Consider the following 22370-nt stretch of genomic DNA (forward strand, 5'->3'; position numbering starts at 1 on the left):
ATTATTATTATTATTATTACATTATTATTACATTATTATTATTATTATTATTATTATTATTATTACATTACTATTATTATTATTATTATTATTATTACATTATTATTACATTATTATTATTATTATTATTATTACATTATTATTATTATTATTATTATTATTATTATTATTATTATTACATTATTATTATTACATTACTATTACATTATTATTATTATTATTATTATTATCATTATTATTATTATTATTTTTATTATTATTATTGTCATTGTTGTTATGTGAGCGCGTGTGTGTGTGTTTTTACAAGATTATAATTATACTTACAATAAATCCTCATAATAAAAACATTTATAATCTCCCGGAAAACATTTTAAAATAATTCTTAGGTAAATATAATGAACTGCAATGTATATAAGAGAAAAAAAAACATTAAATTAATAAAAATAGAGAATTTTTGTGTTGGGTAAAAGCATTTGCCTTATATTTTTATAACTGGTCTCTCTTTCTTTCCCTTCCTCCCTCTATCTCTCCCTTCCTCTCTCTCCCTCCCTTCCCTTCTCTTTTACTCCCTCCTTCACTTCTCCCTTTCTCCCCTCCCTCCCCCTTCTCTCCTCTTTTCGCTCCTCTTCCCTCCCCTCTCCCTCCCTCCCCTTCTCTTTCTCTCCCCTCCCCTCCCTCCCCTTCTCTTTCTCCCCTCCCTCTCCCCACCCCCCCTTCTCTCCTCCTCCCTCCCCTTCTCTCCCTCTTCCCACCCCTCCCCTTCCTCCCTCTCCCTCCCCTGTCTCTTTTTCTCCCTCCCTCCCCCTTCTCTTTCTCTCCCTCCCTCCTCCTCTTCTCTCCCTCTTCCTCTTCCCCTCCCTTCCCTCCTCTCCCTCCCCCCACACACAGTCCCAGGAATGAATATAAGTAAAGTTCAGAGTCGCAGTAACAATGTCTGAACCACTTAACGGAAGTGCTGGTGATACGCAGTGCATATGTATGTATGTATGTATGTATGTATGTATGTATGTATGTCACCACCACTCGAGTGTTACCCAATAGCATGACGTTACACCTTGTACTTCACCTGGCCTCAATGAAATCCCAATACGATAAAAATCAAATCAAATATGAAGCTCTAAAAGTATGTCCCGTCTCGTGGTACAACAGAGACAGGCTATATAAAAAAAAAACAAGAGACAGACAGACAGACGGACAGACGCCCTACCACAGAACGTGAGTGGGGGTGCAGAAAGCAACTTGATATTATACCAACCCGAGTTTCCCCCCTTCCCTCTACTGTCCTCTTTCTGTGTTTTATCTTCTCCTACAGTGACATACATACATACATACATACATACATACATACATACATACATACATACATACATACATACATACATACATACATACATACATACATACATACATACATACATACATACATACATACATACATACATACATACATACATACATACATACATACATACATACATACATACATACATACATACATACATACATACATACATACATACATACATACATACATACATGTTCCTCCCGTCTACTACTTACTACAGTTTCTCTCCCTATGGTTCCTACAACATGTACAGTACGAGAAAAAAATTGTATTGTAGTTTTTCTCTCCGTAATATCAACCATGTGTAGAGTAGTTGGCCAATAAGACGCTAGAGTCGTATTTTTGGTGACGTCATTCGGGTTTTATCTTTAGTGACGTCATTCGGGGGTCGTGTTTTTGGTGACGTCATTCGGGCCATAACTGGTGACGTCATTGATCACTAGGAACATTTTACTTCGAACTGTTTCATTGCTTCGTTGGTTAAGACTCACTGATTCGTTATTTAAAACTCTTAATAAACCTTAAAAAAAAACACACTGACTCAAAATAGTTCGAATAACCTAGACCGAAATGAATCATTCGAAACATTAGCTTGAGGATTCGAACCCCTAATGGTGGGTACCCGAGACATGTTTACTGAACCCGGGAAGGTTAAATAACTAGCCCGAGTTAAAATAGAAGACCGGGTAAATAAACAACATCGGTAACTCAACAAAAGACCGGGTAAATAAACAACATTGGTCACTCAACAAAAGACCGGGTAAATAAACAACATTGGTCACTCAACAAAAGACCGGGTCGATAACTCAACAAAAGACCAAAAGACCGGTAAATAAACAAATAAATCAGAAAACATGTAAAATAATGTTCTACCTCACCCTTTGGCCTTTCCCCTTCCGCAAAACTACCTAACCTAACCTAACCAAACCTAACCTAATCTAACTAAACCTAACCTAACCAAACCTATAGTAATTCCTGACAGTACTGAAGACGAGACATAAGTTACTCCCTACCACACACGTATCTCACGCCTTAGTTAGACCCTACATAGCAACCTGCGACCTGACCCTGGCCTGTATCCCTGACCTGTAGCCTTAACCCAGGTCAGTAACCTTGACCCTGGCCTGTAACCTTGACCCTGGCCTGTAACCATGACCCTGACCTGTAACCGTGACCTTGGCCTGTAACCTTGACCCTGGCCGGTATCCCTGACCCTGACCTGTAGCCTTAACCCAGGTCAGTAACCTTGACCCTGGCCTGTAACCTTGACCCTGGCCTGTAACCTTGACCCTGACCTGTAACCGTAACCTTGGCCTGTAACCTTGACCCTGGCCGGTATCCCTGACCTGTAGCCTTAACCCTAACCTGTAGCCCTGACCTTTAACCCTGACCCTGACCTGTAGCTCTGGTGACTTGAACTAGAAGTGCGGGGTAAGTCTACGTCATAAACAAAAGACAATTAAAACTAAAAGATAAGAATAAAAGAACAAAAGATAATACTTGACAACTGTGGCGCGTCTTTACCACCAAACTGAGGAAAATTGTCCAAAATAAATAAAAGTTTTCATACCTCGAGAAAATGAGAAAAGGTGATCTGAGAATACGGTTTACGTGGTATAACTTTTACGATTATTTACGTCTGATAGGCGAAGCTGACTAAGTTCCTTCCCCATGCCCGCAAAAAGTTTATTTCTGGTCAAATACTTTTCATAAAAATAAAATAAAATCGTTTAGAAGATTAAAAATACAAGATAAACCTTCGTAAAAAAAATGTTACGTTTGTGTTACATCGAAAACATCACGGAAGTAGCATATACAGTAATGTTACGTTACAACACATCTCACGAACGGACCCAAGACAGAAAAATCGGAAAAGTGATCATATGCAAATCGTATTCCTCTTATACTTTTTGTCATTTTCTCGAGGTAATAAATCTTTTATCTTAAATGGAGAAAGTTAGTACTAAGGGCCCGCCGCGGTCAAGTCACACATATGTACAAGTCGCTTACCTCAGTAATTGATGTCATGGGATGAATCGTCTTCCCTGGTGACTAAACCATCTTCGTGTTCCTCAGCTGGTCACTAGTACCTTCAACACCACCAGCTGCCGTGTTCCTCAGCTGGTCACCTATAACTGCAACACCACCGGGAACGTCTGACACCCATCATAAATGCGTAAAAGTCATCACAACAACACAACCACTCACAGTATGGGTTAGTTTGGTCACTACAAGACATACAGCTACGGAGCATAACGACCACACACGAACACACACGCTCAACGGCCCCAACCCTTTACTGTCGTGTCGAAAAATACACGAAACTGAGCACCCCCCCTCCTCCTCCCAAGTGTTGTGGCTCGTTATGGCAAAGACGTCACGAACCATCAAATTACCTACACAGTCGTTAACACCCTCAAATACCATAGTACATTACCCATAGCTTAATAATTCTCAAATGCAAGTCTAACCTGCACTTAATATATGTTAATAAGTGCTGTAATCGTCGCCATGATGTAAACAAAGGAATAATAAATCTGGTCGCTTACAAAACTAAACAGAATTAATACAAGTGAACTAAACTGAGTCGTCCATCTCTTGACACCTCGATAGCTATTCCTCACACCCAGGCCATCACCTGGGTAGAGTAAACAAGGTGAAAGAATCTACCTGGGAGACGCAATCGAGAGAAGAGAAAACGTGTATAATATTGGTGTGAAAGAAAACGGAGGTGGTGAAGACAGCTCATAAGTGGTGTGAAAGTACTTCTATTATTTATTCTGTAAAATATCTTGAATCTTGAACCTGTTGTCCCCTTACCTGAGATGAATCAGGCGACAGGTGTGGAAATTGTGTTGCCCAAATGTCCTCCTTCGGTCAACGTTAGTGTAATATGTATGTGTGGTCTTAATTATCTTCACGAAAAAGATATACTGTATGTGTATGTATGAATATTTATGTATTTATCCATGTGTGCCTGATGATATGTAGGAAATATACATATACATACATGTATAATATGCATAACTTGTCATATTATTGCACTTAAACACACGAGTTGAAAATATCACGGTAGCAGTGACAAAATCTATCGTATGGAACAAGTATTGGTCAATCAGGAGGAGGAGGAGGAGGAGGAGGAGTCCTTCATGACTAAAGGATGTCTGAGGTAGGACCGTAGGATATGACTTGTGTTGTCTTGGTTATGTTATGATCCCCGCTCTCAGCATCAATATTTTTTGTGCGTTTTTGTACGTGTGTGTATATGTGTATGTGTGTGTGTGTATATGTGTATGTGTGTGTGTGTGTATGTGTGTGTGTATATATATGTGTATGTGTGTATTTGTATGTGTGTCAAGTGTAACAAGCAACATACAGTACATACACACAGTGAGACACCAATTTCCTCTCCAAAGACGTGGCCACTAACACTACAACACAAACAAGGAAGTGAATTTTAAGAGAATAAATCAATCAATTAAAAGTCTTTATTCGTCAAAAAACACTTTAGCTTTGTGAATAATAGTGACATAATCTTATACACAGGCTACATATAATAGTGTATATATTAGCTCACACACACACACACACACACACACACACACACACACAGCATCTTAGAATCTCATAATACAGCGTTACAAACTTATACAACAAACTTCTACAAGATAACAGTACACTACAGTATCTGCTAATTTACAAACCAGGGTACAAGAACTACAAAATAGCTTTATACAATAAATACAAGAGTTGACTAATTACTATATAACACCATAACCCAGGTAACGTATCTCTACACTAAGAGGAGAAGAGTGACTGTTAGCCCAATACACCTGTGAGGGTTCGAACTGAAGTCCTCACATGACTGAGCCTACCCACTCATCCACTACCCACGTGTTCTCGGCCCTACAGGCTACACGTTTCCGAAGTCTTCCATATTGATATTGAAAGAGTTTATTAAGCCAGAAAAATACAGATACAGAGTGGATGATAATAATAACAATATTAACATGGCTGAGCCAGTTGAGAGCCTGAGGTCTCTTGAAGGCACCCGATTTATACAGTACATTTTTCTCAAGGAGATATTATGTAACATTTAGTATCATCTGGAATAGTACATGTGAATGGATTTTATGTGGTTTCTCCAGCTAAGTTTTCCATCAACAATAATCCCAAGAAATTTTGTATTTTGATCGCGTTTGAAGACTGTATTACCAAGGTACAGGGGGTCCAAATTTGGGGGTGGGTTTTTCCTTCCGTGAAAGATTGTGTAGTGGGTTCTTTCGAGGTTTAAGGTCAGTTTATTACTTGTTACCCAGGTCCTGAGTTTAGTCAATTCAGTGTTCATAGTTCTCATCAAGGAATGGAGGTCTGAGTTGCTGGCATAGAGGTTACTATCGTCTGCAAATAAGTTGTATTTTTTTAGTGTGCTGGCGTGGACTATGTCGTTTATGTACAACAAAAACAGTACAGGGCCGAGACTGGAACCTTGAGGGACGCCATACACGATTGGTGTACTGTATATATAATTGTACAGTATTAAGTAACCTGGGATTTCACATAATCTCAGTAATCACCTAACCATACCATTAGCCTAAACTAACCATATCATTAACCTAACCTAACCCTTAAACTAACCTGGTTAATGGTCAATATCATCAGCACTAAACGTTAAGGGTCATGATCTTAACACACATATAAGTCAACATTATCTGAGTGGTAAAGGTGTGTTATAGAAGATCCTAAACCAGAAATAATTACACCTCAGTCATCTATTACAATGAATTTAATTTTAAGTTATTTATGATTTTATAGTACAAAAATTTTCCTCCCAAATATCAAACTTTCATGATAAAATACCAAACTTTATAATTAGTCTTCATAATTTTCCACATAGTTCATGATTAAAAACAAATTACATTCTTCCCCTAAACTCAACCTAAAAATCTATCAACTTTTATTACATTCACCAAAAAATTTGCCCAGTTAATCGACTATTTTCTAAGTGGTACAGTACAACACACTACCCCTGAACTGGTGGTATCTACAGGTGATCATCTTGTCCAGTGCTGCCTTAAGTAGTCAGGGAAAAGTGTTGCTATACCGCCTGTGATACTCCCAGTCAGGATACTAATCATACGTGAATCCATTATCTGTATACGAGTGCAAGGGATGACTCGAAACGCAATCCATCAGACATTAGTTCAATCCCGACTCATCTCTAATACTGTAACACTGCCACATCTTGACTGGGGATATAATAGATGATATAGAAACACCTTTACCTGACTTTACCATGAAGGAAAAGTGTACTTCTGACAGTCCTCCTTGAAACCGGTGAGGTGAGGAGACAAGCAAGAGGAAACGTGAAGAAAAAGGAGATAAAAGGTAGTGAAGAGTCAGACAGTTCTTATGTTTACTAATCCCATAAATAACTACTGAGGGTGCAAGAAGACATGGAGGGTGTTGAGACTGAAGACGAGTACCTGTGGTCATGGCAGATCATCGTCGTCAGGAACACCGATAGAGGAACAGGAGGTGGAGAGATAGTGTCTTGGGTGACGGTGAACGAGACTCTCCTATATCAGTCACGGACACACAGGCTATCGACAGTCACATAAAAGGGGTCCCAGATGTAAGGTGAGGAGGAGTAACATGGGTCGAGATTCAGAGGACAGTACCCGGTGGCTCCAAGTTGTCGTCAGTCACAGGTGAGAAGCAACATCGTAATTAATTACTCAGAAGGACATTTTCGATGACAGTATCTAGAGACGCACGTCATCAGATATGGGAGAACACCTTTGACGGCAGTGGTTAAGTGACGCACCTCAATATCAGACATACAGACGAAAGTAACTTGGTTCTTAGGCCCAAAACGTTAAAGTGTCAAAGGTAGAAGTATGCTGCATAAGGTTCTTGTTGCGTCAGAAGGAAACAAACATCAGGGGTTCACATAGAGCGACACACCGGGAAGACGACGAGTTCAACACCTGCAGTAGCTAGCGACACACCTCGTCGTCAGGCACACAGGCGGAGGCGGCCGTCACCACGAAGAGTCTCCCGCTGGGACACACACACACCTGAGCAGGAGGACCAGGAAGTTACAGGTATATTGTTATTTCAGTATTGTTTATTTCCTGTGACGGAAACTTATTCACCTGTATAATGATCAAGTATGAGAGGTGATACAGTATATATCAGCATGTATAAGTCACTCCTTCCCTACCCCCTCCTGTCTCTCTACCTACCTCTCCTTAGTCTCTGTCTCCCTCCTTTCCTCGTTACCTCCCTCTATATCCCTTTACATCCCTCCCTCCCTCCCTCCCTCCCTCTCTAACTCCTTCCATGGCCTGAAACGTCTTCCACTCACCCACATTTACAAAACTCATTTCGCACAGAGCAAATAAGTGCACCCAGGACACAGATACACTACACCCAGGACACAGATACACTACACCCAGGACACAGATACACTACACCCAGGACACAGATACACTACACCCAGGACACAGATACACTACACCCAGGACACAGATACACTACACCCAGGACACAGATACACTACACCCAGGACACAGTTACATTACACCCAGGACACAGATACACTACACCCAGGACACAGATACACTACACCCAGGACACAGATACACACACCCAGACACAGATACACACCCAGGACACAGACTACACAGATGACACAGGACACCCAGGACACAGATACACTACACCCAGGACACAGATACACTACACCCAGGACACAGATACACTACACCCAGGACACAGACACTACACAGGGACACAGATACACCAGGACACAGATACACCCAGGACACAGATACACTACACCCAGGACACAGATACACTACACCCAGGACACAGATACACTACACCCAGGACACAGATACACTACACCCAGGACACAGATACACTACACCCAGGACACAGATACACTACACCCAGGACACAGATACACTACACCCAGGACACAGATACACTACACCCAGGACACAGATACACTACACCCAGGACACAGATACACTACACCCAGGACACAGATACACTACACCCAGGACACAGATACACTACACCCAGGACACAGATACACTACACCCAGGACAACAATACAGCAGCCATGACACACACACACTAATACTAAAATCAGTGCCATAACCTGACAGTATACTTAGAAATACAGTAAAAGTAGACTTATTAAAATACCACGGTAATTCCCTTATTGAATCTTACCTTTAGAGGAAAAAGAAAATGTATCAAATAAAACTAATTAATTTGAGTCATATACACAGGTAACACAAAGGCTTAAGTTGCCTCACACACTCACCTGGTAGACTTGTACAGGTGTGGCAGTGGGTGGCTGCTGGGGGATGGGTGGCATAGGGGTGGTAGGGGTCCTGGGTGGCTCAGGTGGCGGGATTTGAGTTTCTGAAAAATAATGATAATATAAGCGACTTTATCTAACACCATAATAATATCTGTTCATGGAGTAATTATTTATAATGGAAGGTTTTATTTGTTTATCGATTTTTTCTAATTTTCATATCACTTGATTAGGCGCCACACACACACACACACACACACACACACACACACACACACACACACACACACATGCGTACGTACGTCCCTTCACTGCCCTAAGCTTACAGGGTTGCTGGTAAGGGCGAGTGGTGGTGGGTGGGTGTTTCTGTGGTCAGTGGTGGTGGGTGGGTGTTTCTGGTGGGTCAGTGATGGTGGGTGGGTGTGGGGTCAGTGGTGGTGGTGGTGTTTCAGTGGTGGTGGGTGGGTGTTTCTGGTGGGTCAGTGATGGGGTGGGTTTCTGGTGGGTCAGTGGTGGTGGGTGGGTGTCTGGTGGGTGTTCTCAGGTACCAGAGATGGCTGGGAATATAAAGAGAGGTGGGCTAGAGCAGAAAAGTCCATTACTCTATGAACAAACAAACTGTGAGAGAGAAAAAAGAAAGAGTGAGTAAGTGAGAGAAAGAAAGAGAGACACAGACATACACGGACAGAGATAAAATCTGATAAGGGAAAGAGAGCGAGAGAATTTAAGGGAGAAACAGAAAGACAAGAAGATGAAAACAGAGAGAATGAGAGAGAAGGCAAGCCATGGCTAGCAATCAGGTGGTAAGATAGAAAGGCAGACAGTCGCTGGTAAACGCTCCCATGAAAGGACCAGTTTTACGCTACACTGAGACACAGACAATCTGCATCTCTCCTTAAATTGTAATTGGCTTATAAATGAAGTTGTGGTGAGGCAGTACAGGAGTCTACCTGGTGGGGCACTGTGGTCTGTGGGTGTACAGGTGTATACAGTATGTACATCAATAATAAAAATCAATGTAGAAAATTTAAATATATAGCAAGTATGCATGGACACACGGAGGACCCACCTGGGGGAGTGACTGTGGGGGCTGCCATGACCTCCTCCCTCGTCGTGTTAACCATCGACAGGTTACCGTGGATAGGCAGCTTAGGCATGAAGATTTTAGGGTTGTCGAACCTGATGGCACCCTTCTCGGCCACCAGCGACGCCTGCTTCAGTGAGGTGACAGAGATGTCTCCGTCACGAGCCTCTACACGGATCTCCTGGGCGGCTGTGGCCTCCAGCCTCCTGGTCACGCTCTCCAGGCTACCGGAGACGAAGGACGAGTAAGAAATTGTCAGCAGGAACCAAGAAAAAGAGAAGGAAAATTAATTAACATAAGATTTATTAAGGAAATTACTCTTCCTTCACAGTTCACTATTAAGATAATGTAACCTGGCCCCAAAGGATATGTGCAATTAATTATATATCAACCCAGTTGTTGTGAAGCTTTGGCTGGAAAACTAAAATATGGTTATTATTACATTGGTGTGGCTGCATCAGGGGAGGTGCGCACGCTGATGTTTGTGAATAGAGTCCTGGCGTATCAAAACATGCCATCACAAGATTAACTATCAATTTTCACAGTAATTTTCAATGTTTTTGTAATTAGAGCCAACTTAAAAATTAAACACTGACAGATTACAGAAAGGATGATGGAGGGTTGGAGAGACGGAGGATGGCAATTTGCACCTAGGAAATATTACCTCATGCCTAAGTTGAAGCCAAGCTGTCAGCTGTAATGGACAATATTGGCTCGTTAGTCGTAATTGACAGCTTCAACTGGGAATCTTACAGCAAGATAACCTTTCAGTACTAGCAGGTGCATCTAGTGGCTGGGATTGAAAGTGCACCTACCTAGACTAAAGATCTGTTAGGGGAGCCTTTGTGTGTGTTCTTTAAAGCCACAATTGTGTTGATATTAACTCAACGGATCAAATAAAACATGAAGTAAGCATTTTTCCCACATAAGTCCGTATTTTGTCACGATTCTAAACTTCCCTAAAAAACAATAACACTAATCTAGTTAAACTGTGCTGTATAGGTTTCCCCCGGCTCTCCGCTGCCCGAGTTGCATGCGCACTTTGTTTACAATTCAAACGTGACGTCACAGGGAAACATTCAGTATTCACCAACATAGAGGAGACAATTGTATATTCAGCTCTCGTATGTAAAATGTGCAAATTCACTGCAATTCCTCCCCCCAAAAAATGTGAATGTTACATATAGTGCATCAGTTTATCATCCGCCCGTGTGCCGTCATTCACTCTGTAGGTATTTGAATTTTTTTTATGGATTTTATAAACCATTCACCATTAATAATCAGCACACAATATGTTTATTTACTCACACCAGCTACATAAAATACTTAAGGCAACTATATACACCAGTAAAATTTATACAAAACTGTAATACAACAACAATAATAATAAAAATAACTACAATAAATCAAGAACATTAAAAAATACAGGAGACATATTAATAATTTTTTTCTCACTTTGTATCCAGGAGACAATTATTTGCACCTGTCTGTCAATATAGAGTCTCTGTCCCCCAAATAGTTACGATGTATGAAAGAGGAAGAGGAGGATAGAGGACTTTATTTACATCACATGAAGAGTAACACTACCAAAAGCTTATCCATTTATTCATTTTCACCTGATGGTATGGTTAGGTTAGGTTAGAAGTTAGCGTTAGGTTAGGTTATATTGCGATGCGTTGGGTTAGGTTAGGTTAAGTTAGCATTAGGCTGTTTAACCATCAGGGGAAATAAGCTGGGGAGCTAATCTTCATGTGATCCCTTTGTGTATTTCTTGATCTGTTGATGTTCTGTATTACAACATTTCAACAACAAAGATCTTGGATAATAATAATATACTGTATCTCTGATTAACCTGATCTGCGTCATGTCACTAAACCACCGAAGCTGTGTGGTTGATTCTGGTCGAGTTGTCTATGGTAAACAGGTGGTTAGACTGATAAACCATTCTGACAGGTACTGAAATGAACTAATGACCAGTGACGACGATGTTGTTGCTGGATTCTGACGATACTTAAATCCCAGGTGAAGCTTTTGTTGATGGTTTATACCTGTTGGAACACCTGTGTGAGTGGTGACGCTCTCTGTACCTGTGTTAGTCGGGGTCATCACTTGAATGGGGGATTAGAGTGATGTATTGACTCGTAAAAAAAATAGAATGTGAAAAAGTTAAGAAAATAAACAAGTCTCTCTCTCTATTATTATATTGGTTAAAATAATCAATCTAACGCAACAATCTCATACTCTAACCGGGGTCAGGGTGAAAATAACTCTAAGGAGACTACAATCCTTATTTCAATTACAATCTTTTATGTCCCGCACGAGAGCACAAGCCTTGATTTTTTTTTTTTTTTAAGTTTTGTTAGCGTTTGTCTCTACCACACTGTTACAGCACATTTCTTCACCACACTACCTCACCACAGTACCTCCTCATCATCACACTACTGTACCTCACCACACTAAGCCCCTCACCCCTTCCCATATACAGAGATGGAAAGGGAAAGAAATCTACAAGTTTAGTCAGAAAGAGATACACACCATCATCTCTCATAGCTCAGGGCGCTCAACGACGTATCTTGTGAGCCCCAGATTAAGCTCAGCAAGTTGAAGGTTCACTTTGGTGTTGGTGTATTTGGTCGACTTAGCGGAGGAGGAGAAGAAGAAACTGGAGTCTTAAATTCACCAAACATTTTACGTTAAGTTTCTCCTAAAAATGGACAGGAGAACGTACAATATAGCCTCCCTATAACGGATTTCTCTCTCTCCATATAACAAACACTTAGATATAATGGACTATCATCTTTATATAGTTTATTAGTTGGAGGTTTCACATCTAACATAACCTCGATATAATGACCTTTCTTCTCCATATAGTTCTTTAAATAGAGGTTTTACTGTAAATATTAAGATATGGTCGAGTCTCAGTGTAACTTGGCCGCCATTCTTCATGTCTTCCAATGGTTTTACTTTATATGGGAGAGAGTTACAATACGATAATCTCGGGTTTAAGGGAAGGAGGAAAATTTTATCGTCCGAACTTTGTGTGGGAGAGAGAGAGAGAGAGAGAGAGAGAGAGAGAGAGAGAGAGAGAGAGAGAGAGAGAGAGAGACAGAAAATAAACAAAAACATATAAGAAGAGAGAGAGTAAGAGGGGAGAAAAGGAAAACAAAAGAAAAACAGAGATAAAAGTCAATTAAAGAGAGAGGGGGCAGGAGAGGAGGAGGAGGAAGAAGACAAGGAGATAAAAATGAGGTAAAAGGCAGTAATAAAACAAAAGAGAAAATAGAAATTGGAAGAAAGATTAAACACTTCAAAGAATAAACAGAAACACTGAAAGCTGAACCTAGAAGCTACGGTATTAATTAACCTGTGGCTTACCTGAACCTGTGGACACCCCGGGAGTAGACGTGAGGGGTTTGAATTGAACCTTGGAATGAGGCGCCTTCTGAACCTGAAATATATGAGGATTATTATAAACAAACCTGGTATATGAGGATTACTGTAAACAAACCTGGTATATGAGGATTACTGTAAACAAACCTGGTATATGAGGATTACTGTAAGGATTTATATAAACAAACTTGGAATTCGTGAGGATTATTGTAAACAAACTTGGAATACGTGAGGATTATTGCAAACAAACTTCACCTGCTGGTATAAACAAACTTAGAATACGTAAGCAACAGCATAGACAAGCTAAATGTAGGAGAAAACAGCACAAGCTAAACATGGTAACACTTTATAAATTTACCCCAAAATTGGACCTTGTCACATATTGAAAAAATTCGATGACTTTGGTACAGTTACGAAGCCGTACTCGAGTTATTTTGGAAACAGACAGACAGACTGACAGACAGACAGGGCTGAAAAGAATATCCTACCCCACAGCTATGGACAGTGTGATAAATATTACATATGAGAATTAATTTGAATAAACTTAGTGTAATTTAACTTAAGATCTTTGGGGATTAATATAAATAATTTAGTGTGTGTGGTAATTAGTGTCAATAATTGATGATTGGTAGGGTTTTTTTTTATCAGTATTTGTATACATGTTATTAATACATATTTTGGTGTCTTACTTACCACAGACAACAACAAAAGGAGAGGGGGGGGAGGAGGAGGAGGAAGAGGCGTGGGTGGTAGAAGTAAGGGGACAGGCAGGGGAAGGATAACCTACCTCCTGAACAATGTGTACCTGTGACCTCCTGACCTTACCTGTGACCGTGAATTTCTTGGCGCCGACAATGGTGCGGTTGGGTGAGGACTCGAACAAGACTCCCCCTTGGATTCCATGTACCAAGAACTTCTGTGCACCAGCCTCTACATCATCGGGGTCTGTAAGTAAGTAATTAAGTAAATAAATATAAGTAATTAAGGAAGTAAATATGTAAGTAAAGGAGTAAGTAAGTGACTGATGTTATTAAGTTCTCAAAAAGTTTGTTAAGTGACCAAACTGTGTTAGACGTAGAACTTTACAACTACAGTCTCTCTCTCTCTCTCTCTCTCTCTCTCTCTCTCTCTCTACTCACTGATGTGCAGGTAGGAGGGGTCGCTGACATAGGGTTCGGGGTGGTCATCGCGGGTGGGAGCGGTGAGGATGGTGAAGTTGTGGTAACAGTTGATGTTTAGGTCTTGATCCTTCCTGCTCATGATCCTGTTGATAGAGACCTGGGGAGAGGGAGTGTGTCAGTCGAGAGAGACACACACAGACAGATACACAGACACAGAAATACACACACACAGGAAGAGAGAGAGAGAGAGAGAGAGACACATTACGAAATAGAGACACATACAGAAATAGAGGGACACAGTTAGAGAGATATATATATACACATAGAGAGACAGAAATAGAGAGAAACAGCGAGAGAGACAAAGAGACAGATAGTTAGGTAAGAAAAGGAGAAGGTCTGCTAAATAAAATTGGATGAATAAATAAGAGAAAAGAAACAAGGAAGAGAGGAAAGGGGACAGAAGGGAGGAAGAGAAGGGGTTAAAGGGGGGGATGATAATTCAAAAGGAAAAGGGAAGAGAGGAGGAGGGATGAGAAGAGAGGGGGAAGTAGTAGGAAGAATGAGAGGGAGGTAGGGATGGATGAGAAGGCAGGAAGAGAGGGAGGTGGTAGTAGTGGAACTGAAGGAATAAAGGAAGGAAGGAAGGAAGAGGAAATGAGAAGGATAACATTATGGTTCAAGATATGTAAATAGGAAAGGGAAGAGAAGCCAGAGGTGTTAATAAAAGAGGAATTATAGAAGAGAGAAACAAGAGTTTTAACACATCAATCATGCCTCATCACAGGTAGGTCACAGGTAGGTCACAGGTCACGGGCAGGTCACAGGTAGGTCACAGTTAGCTTACAGGTCCGCTCTCATTAATACACACAGTTCATCATCTCAAGTAAATGGCGAACTTAATTAACTTATCATCCAGAGTAAAATACGACCTTGTCCTGAACAATAACGACCTCTGCCTGTTGTACGACCTTGACCTGCAGTACGACTCACCTTTCCCAGCATTCGGCTTATTCCCTGCATCTTCACTCCGCCGATGACCACGTTCAGATGCCCCATCCCGTCCTGTGGAGAGACCTGGAGTTACTACCGACGAAGGGAGACTGTGATGCTACTGACGGAGGAGGAGGAGGAGGATGAAGACTGTGGTACTACTGAAGGCAGGAAAATAGACATAAAAATAGACAGATTGATCAAAATAAATCATCAATTGATCACAAAACTCAAAATGCTGTTATTTTCCTTAGATTTAATTCTCTCGTTAGATCAAAAAAATAAATTCACCTTCAAAATCAAACCTTATCAAATCAATTACTCAATACAACTTGATAATTACTTTAATGTGGGTTATATTAAGTCTTGTTATAAAAATGGTATAAATTGATTACCTTGCTGTTTATATCTGACAATAATGCTGAAGAGTATAATTATCTTCATGTTTATTGTAAAAAATACTAAGTTTGGTCTTATATATTTAATAGAGGCTAATATATATATTCAATAAATGTCAATAACACTTCTTTTGCTCTGTTATTTGTGTGTTATTTATTTGTCTAATTTTCTTTACGTTTTTATATTGTGGTAGCGAATAACCAATCAAAACTCAGCTCTTCAAAATCCTACGTTGCGTATAACTCATCCACCAATCACGTGACTGTGTGAGGTATACAGTAACTACCATGGGCGTATTGTTTACTATACTCAGTGTGAACGAACAAGAAGCAAGGAATTGGTGACCACTGACTAAAGCCTTGAAAACGTATTAAACTTACGCAAATCAGCAGACCTTCTTACCACCTTTCTAATATTGAATAATGCGCCTTAATGAATAACTATGAATAACCAGGTACTTAGTCCACTATGTTATGATACTGTAAATAAAACTAACATAAAACAGAGTACCGCCAAACTCCCACCAATAGCGCCCCTGCCTGGTCACCAAGATAGCAAAGGTCAATATTTTATTTCCAGGAAGCTGAGAACACACAGGTGGAAGATGAATGTGGTGAGAGGACATCCTGGTGACAAGTCTCTCTGATATAAAAATGGTGACGTCTTGTGCTCTAGGGACAATGACCATCAGAATGTAAACAGGTTATTTTTCTTACATACAGGGATCATATATGTAAATTACACTTACAGGTGTATAAATTTATGTATGTGTATGTGTGTGTGTGTGTGTGTGTGTGTGTGTGTGTGTGTGTTAGCCTCTGTATGTATTATTTTTTTATATGAAGAATCTTAATTTTTTCTAAGTATTTAATTAAGTGATGTGTGTTGTTGATGGGATTAGTGTACCTGTGTATATTAGTCAGGGACACGTGGAGCCTTACCACTCACTAGACTGTATGCTAACTCCCCACCAGCCCTCCCTCACTCCCCACCAGCCCCCTCCCCACACCACCCCCTCCCCACCACTCACCCTCCCCACCACTCACCAAATTGAAGTTGACCGTCTTGAGTATCCAGAGTGTGAGAGAGAGGTTGATGATAGAGAGTGCCAACAGTGCCACCAGCAGGAGGTAGAGGCACCGTCGCCGCCACCCAGACGTAGCCACCCGTACATTGTGGCCACCCACTACGATGGTCGCCGACCCCGAGTCCCCGCCCCAGTCCACCTGCGGCCGGTACCCCTGAACCACACCTGTTGGGCGGCACACCTGTAAGTCAGTACCTCTGCACTACAACCTGCACAAAAATATTCACACCTGTTGTACTTATAAGCTGTTTAGTTTCACTCACAAAAAAAGTATGAAAATTGTTAAGGGAAACCTAGAACTTTAAATTGTATTCTAACTTTTGCGACGAACAGAAATGGTATTAGTTTTGTGATACATTATTTACGTGCGTGTAAGAGAGCGGGATACATCTAGTCATTTACCGGAGGAAGCTGAAGCTGAAGCTGAAATTTTACAGTAAAGTTTTATTACCTGAAAAAGAAGAATGAGAGCCAGAAGGAGTTTGCAACACATCGTGAACTCAGATGAGAGTTTGCATAAGAGTGCAAGAAAATTTCTCTGGTGGGAGAGAGTTCAGCCGAGTGAAAAGGAAGTAGTGGGTTAAGTAAACAGAGACGCTACCAGTCATGACCTGGAGCTTGGGATACTTGTACGGGGAATTCTTCCTCTTAGTTGGCGATGAGAAAACAAAACAGCTTCGGCTTAAGAGTCTAATTGCATCTTATACCCTGATTAAATTTCTCATATTCCCTATTCTCTTATTATAATTCGAATGAAACACCAATGTAAGAACCTTTGAAAGGCCAGAGTCTGTCAGGACCTGAGTTGGTAAACACACACACAGTTACTCCCGAGGTGCCTCTATTTTGATGCTCCCCATCTGGCAACACTCGCCATTGACGTCATGATTCACGCCACCAATCAGCTTGTGGCTCACTGACTGACCCTATTCTTGCCATGCTGTGTGACCTTACGACACAACAAATCTCCTTTCTCTCTTACTGTGGTTTGAGCTTGCGACACACCAAAAAATAATTTTCCCTGGCGAGAAAGAGAGAGAGAGAGAGAGAGAATCTTTGGACAAACCGGAAGTTATTTTTCTTCTTTTCCCGTCTCTCAAATCTTTTCTTTCGTTTTCTTTCCTTTCACATCTTTATCATCTCCTTCTAATTTCCTGCTTTCGCCTCCCCCTTACTTACACCCTCCTTCACCCCCATCCTCTCACTAACCAACGTTTCTCTCCCTTAACCTTCCTTTTTCCCATCCCTTTCCATCCTCCTTTCTCCTTTCTCTCCTCCAGTTTCCTCTCTCCACTTCATTTCCCCCCCCCCTTCCTCCTTCCCTCCCTCACCATTAATATAAAATCCATCAATAACAAATCTTATCTGACCTCCACAAGGCCAGTGTAAGGAGACACCGTTACCTCACTTAAATTTCTCCTCTTCACTGGGGATACGAGGACCCATCATGCTAGTCTCAGGACAATTTCGACGCTATTGGTCACAGCAGGAGCAGGTTGAGAATTTCGTCAGGTACTCCCACAACACGAGTCTTTGTGAGCAAGATGAAGAAGCAACGTCTGAGAGGAAGATGGATAGGAGAGCGAGGGTCAGTGTTCAGTCTTACTCCATTAGCCTTCCTACTCCAGGGGTCATCTTAGAGCATTGTTTACTCCACAACACTCACGACGATGTATGACCTGCAGGAGATGATGAGAACAGTAGGGCCAGATCCTCTCGGGAAGTGGTCACCATAGTCATCATGGGAGAGAACCACTACTGTCATCAACCCAATCGCCCGCACACTGAAAATTACTTCACGATATTAAAGCCTAATTCCTGATTCTTTAATTATCAGTGTTGCTGAAGACACAATATGAAACTGATAAACACTTAAAGCACTTTTTCATTGTATATTATTAGCTTGACACCTGATTTTTATACAGTGAGCTTGAAATAGGGACTCAAGTGTCGGGGTTAGGCGTTACGTCACACACGAATGTTACAGGGCCAAGAGACTGTACGTCCACTTAAGAGGGCAAACGATAATGACGTCAGACACAACACAGAAGAGGAACCACTCAAGGAACTTTCCTACAAACTTTCAACCAAATTAAACCAGTAGTTTTTGAGGTGTAAAAAAACTCTGAAAAGTTTTATACAGGCGGTGGAGGACAGAGCTGACGACCTAACTCAGCAGTGGGGTAGCCTGGGGGGTGTTGGTGCAGGCAACGACCCCCCCCCCCCCGCCCTCCACACAGTTAACTATGAAATATATTAATGATGGAAATATCAAGGGACACCTGTCGATATGGTAATGAGCTTGTCCACTCCTCCACCACCACCACCACAGGCACGACGCCACCACCACCACCACAGGCACGAACTCCCCACCACCACCACAGGCACGCTACGACACGGGGAAGGACGAAGGAGTGGCAGACAGAGAGAGAGGGGTATACAATCAACAACATATTTAATTTTTAGACGATGTGAAACTTAGATTAACCTTTAACTTCTCTCCCTCATCTATCTCTTCATCTCCTTCTCTCCTCCTCCACCCCCCCTCCTCCTCTTTTCACCTAAGCCTCTTTCCTCTCGTTACCTATTTCGCCGTTTTATTTTTCTCTCCCCTCCCCCTTCTCTCCTCCCTCCCCCCCCCCTCCCTCCCTTTCCTTTGTCTCTCTCTCCCCACTTTCCTTTATCCTGTATTGCCTGTCCCCCTTTCCATTCTTTTATATACTATTCTTGACTCTCTCTCTCTCTCTCTCTCTCTCTCTCTCTCTCTCTCTCTCTCTCTCTCTCTCTCTCTCTCTCTCTCTCTCTCTCTCTCTCTCTCTCTCTCTCTCTCTCTCTCCCTTTTACCATCCTCCTTATCTATTTTTTCTTCTCGTCTTCCCTTCTCCTTCTCTCCCCCCTCATCCTTTCCTCTTGCCACCCCCTCTTCTTCTTCTCCGCCTCACCTACCTCCTTCCTATCTTACTCACCACCGCCTCCTCTCCTCTCCCCCTCTTCCCCCTCCCAATCTTTTCTTCTCTCATCCGCTCTCTTCCTCCCTCACCTCATTTCCTCTTCCTCCTTTTCCCGTTATCCTCTCCTTTTTATTTTCCTCGTTCCCTCCTCCTCCTCTTCTCTTCCCATTCCACTTGTCCACTTCCCTCCTCCCATTCCCTCAATTCCTTTCTCTTCTCCCCATTTCTCTCGTCCCCTCTCCCCTCTTGTTCCTCTCCCCTCCCTCCCTCCTTACCTCCCCTTCTCACACTACACTCTTCTCCCCTCTCCCGTGGTCGTACCTTTAGTGAAAATATAAGCAATGACTGTCTCCCTACCTGGCTGTAGCGTAGTGTGGTGGTGGTGGTTAGTGGTAGTGAGTGGTGTCGGGGAGGGGTTAGTGGTGGTGTGGAGGGGTTAGTGGTGGTGGGGAGTGGTGAGTGGTTGTGGGGAGTGGTTGTGGTTAGTTGTGGTAGTGGTTAAAGGTGGTTGTGGTCAGTGGAGGTTAAAGGTAGTAGTGTTAATGGTTGGTGGTAGCGTGGTTAAAGGTGGTAGTGGTGATGGTGGTTTATGGTGGTGGTGGTGGTGATTAGTGGTAGTGTGATGGTGAGTTGTGATGGTGGAGTGGTGAATGGTGATACTTGTGGTAGGGGTGGTAGTGTAGTGGTGGTTAAGTAATGATGTGGTGATGGTGGTGGTATTATTTGTGTGTGTGTGTGTGTGTGTGTGTGTGTGTGGCACCCTTACACCAGTAGCGGTAGGAGGTGAGGCACTGGCCCTTGGGTGGAGGTTGGCACTACTCCAACACCATACGCTCTCGTGCTTCCCTCCCCTGCCAACACCACTACCACCTCCACAATCACTACAGCCACCATTATACCCACTACAATTATTTCCACTACAACCCTTAACACCCACAACCACGTATATACTTCACCCACCTACACCCACGTACATCACCCACCTATGCCCACGTACATCACCCACCTACACCCACATGCATCACCCACTACACCCACGTACATCACCCACCTATGCATCACCCACCTATGCCCACGTACATCACCCACCTACGCACACCACCCACCTACTATCCTGGTGCCGACGCCCACATGGTTTTGACGTAAATCAGTGGACAGCATTGTAAGACGCTCCAAGTGTATACTCTCCCGATGCTGCTCGACTATAAGGCACTTACTGGCACCCACTAGGACTAACTGAGGGGCACTGGCTCTCTCCCCCACTACGTTTGACAGCGGTGTGCCAGTGCCCCTTTACGTGCCCCGCCCCGTGCCCCATCTCATGCCCCGCCCCCCGCTCCGCCCTGTGCCCCGTCTCATACCCCTCCCCTTGCCCCGCCCCGTGCCTCTTTCTCTCATACACCGCCCCGTGTCCCGTCTCATGCCCCCGCCCCGTGCCCCGTCTCATGCCCCTGCCTATGTCTTGCCCCCCAAGCCTGCCCCTTTTCTTTTTCGTGTGTGTGTGTGTGTGTGTGTGTGTGTGTGTGTGTATGTATGTGTGTGTGTGTGTGTGTATGTGTGTGTGTGTATGTGTGTGTATGTGTGTGTGTGTGTGTGTAGATGCGTTAGGATACTAATATAACCAGTGTACCTACGAGTGTATCTCCCTGTTGTCATGGGTGCTATTCCTGCTGTCATGGGTGTTATCTCCTGCTGTCAGCGTGGGTGTTATCTCCTGCTGTCGGGTGTTATCTCCTGTTGTCATGGGGTGTTATCTCCTGTTGTCATGTGGGGGTGTTATTCCTGTTGTCATGGGTGTTATCTCCTGTTGTCATGGATGTTATCTCCTGTTGTCATGGGTGTTATCTGCTGTCATGGGTGTGGCCTCCCTGTTGTCAGCGGGGTGTTATTCCTGTTGTCATAGCAGGGTTGGTGGTGAGGTGTTTGGAGCATCTCGGCCACTGGAGGTGCTCAAAGGCCTCTTCTGTTGACATACCGAGGGAGGGGGAGAGGGAGGGAGGGGTAGGGAGGGAGAGGGAGGGAGGGGAGGAGTGTGATAGGGAAGTGCACACGCCATGACGTTGCGGTTTTCTTCTTCAATCCTATTCTTTTTCTTCTCTTCCGACTTCTTCCTCCCCCCTTCCTCCTTTGCTTCTACTCTCCTTCCACAATACATATTTTCTTTCTTTTTATTTGTTTCTCCTCATTTATCTATGTAGTTCTCTTTTCGTTGTTCCTTGTGTCATGTTTACTTTCTCCCTTATCTATCGTTCCTTTCTGTCTACTTCTTCTCACCTTTCACATTCGTCTCGCGTTTTCCTATCTAATATTTCCCATTCCTTTGTTTCTCCTCTTCTCTTCAAAAGTCCTCTCATAAGGAAAGAGTCATGAGTAAACCAATAGCCTTCATGAACCCATCACCAAACTGGATCCTCTTCCGATTCCCGACATTCTTTTGTTTTCGCGCGGGAGATGAGGCCCTGATGAGAGACTATTTAACCCACCCTCTCCCTCTCCCCACCCGTGTGAATTATAGTTTTGACTCACAAATACACACATTACCAAAAGCTCAGTTACGAGAAAAAGAAAAGAAAAAGTGACAAACCCAGAGAATTCGATGCCACCCTAAAACTGCATCTATAGAGGGATCACAATACCACTTAAGAGTCGACACACTACTCCCGCAGC

The 22370-nt window shown here is 42.5% G+C and overlaps 1 protein-coding gene across 1 annotated transcript; it reads right to left on the reverse strand.

The window, feature by feature from the left end:
- Nucleotides 1–5816: 5816 nt before the first annotated feature.
- Nucleotides 5817–20968, reverse strand: LOC121857191 (delta-sarcoglycan-like). Its single transcript, XM_042353126.1, has 9 exons — nucleotides 20810–20968; nucleotides 16712–16917; nucleotides 15267–15338; nucleotides 14295–14433; nucleotides 13981–14100; nucleotides 13141–13213; nucleotides 9751–9989; nucleotides 8685–8785; nucleotides 5817–7425 (listed from the first exon to the last, which is right to left on the reverse strand). Exons 1-9 carry the CDS (start codon nucleotides 20862–20864, stop codon nucleotides 7345–7347), a joined length of 1086 nt encoding a protein of 361 aa, XP_042209060.1. The 5' UTR covers nucleotides 20865–20968; the 3' UTR covers nucleotides 5817–7344.
- Nucleotides 20969–22370: the final 1402 nt, after the last annotated feature.

This window comes from Homarus americanus, unplaced genomic scaffold (genome assembly GCF_018991925.1).
Source record: "Homarus americanus isolate GMGI-L3 unplaced genomic scaffold, GMGI_Hamer_2.0 scaffold20465, whole genome shotgun sequence".
Lineage (NCBI taxonomy): Eukaryota > Metazoa > Arthropoda > Malacostraca > Decapoda > Nephropidae > Homarus > Homarus americanus.

Bases quoted from the DNA above. Each gene is read 5' to 3' on its own strand.
- LOC121857191 (XM_042353126.1), bottom strand. From the start codon at position 20,864: ATGCTGTCCACTGATTTACGTCAAAACCATGTGGGCGTCGGCACCAGG. The intron at 14,101-14,294 runs GTGAGTAGAGAG...ACTTACTTACAG, and splicing joins CCCCTCCTACCTGCACATCA to ACCCCGATGATGTAGAGGCT. The intron at 13,214-13,980 runs GTAAGGTCAGGA...CATATATTTCAG, and splicing joins CAAGAAATTCACGGTCACAG to GTTCAGAAGGCGCCTCATTC.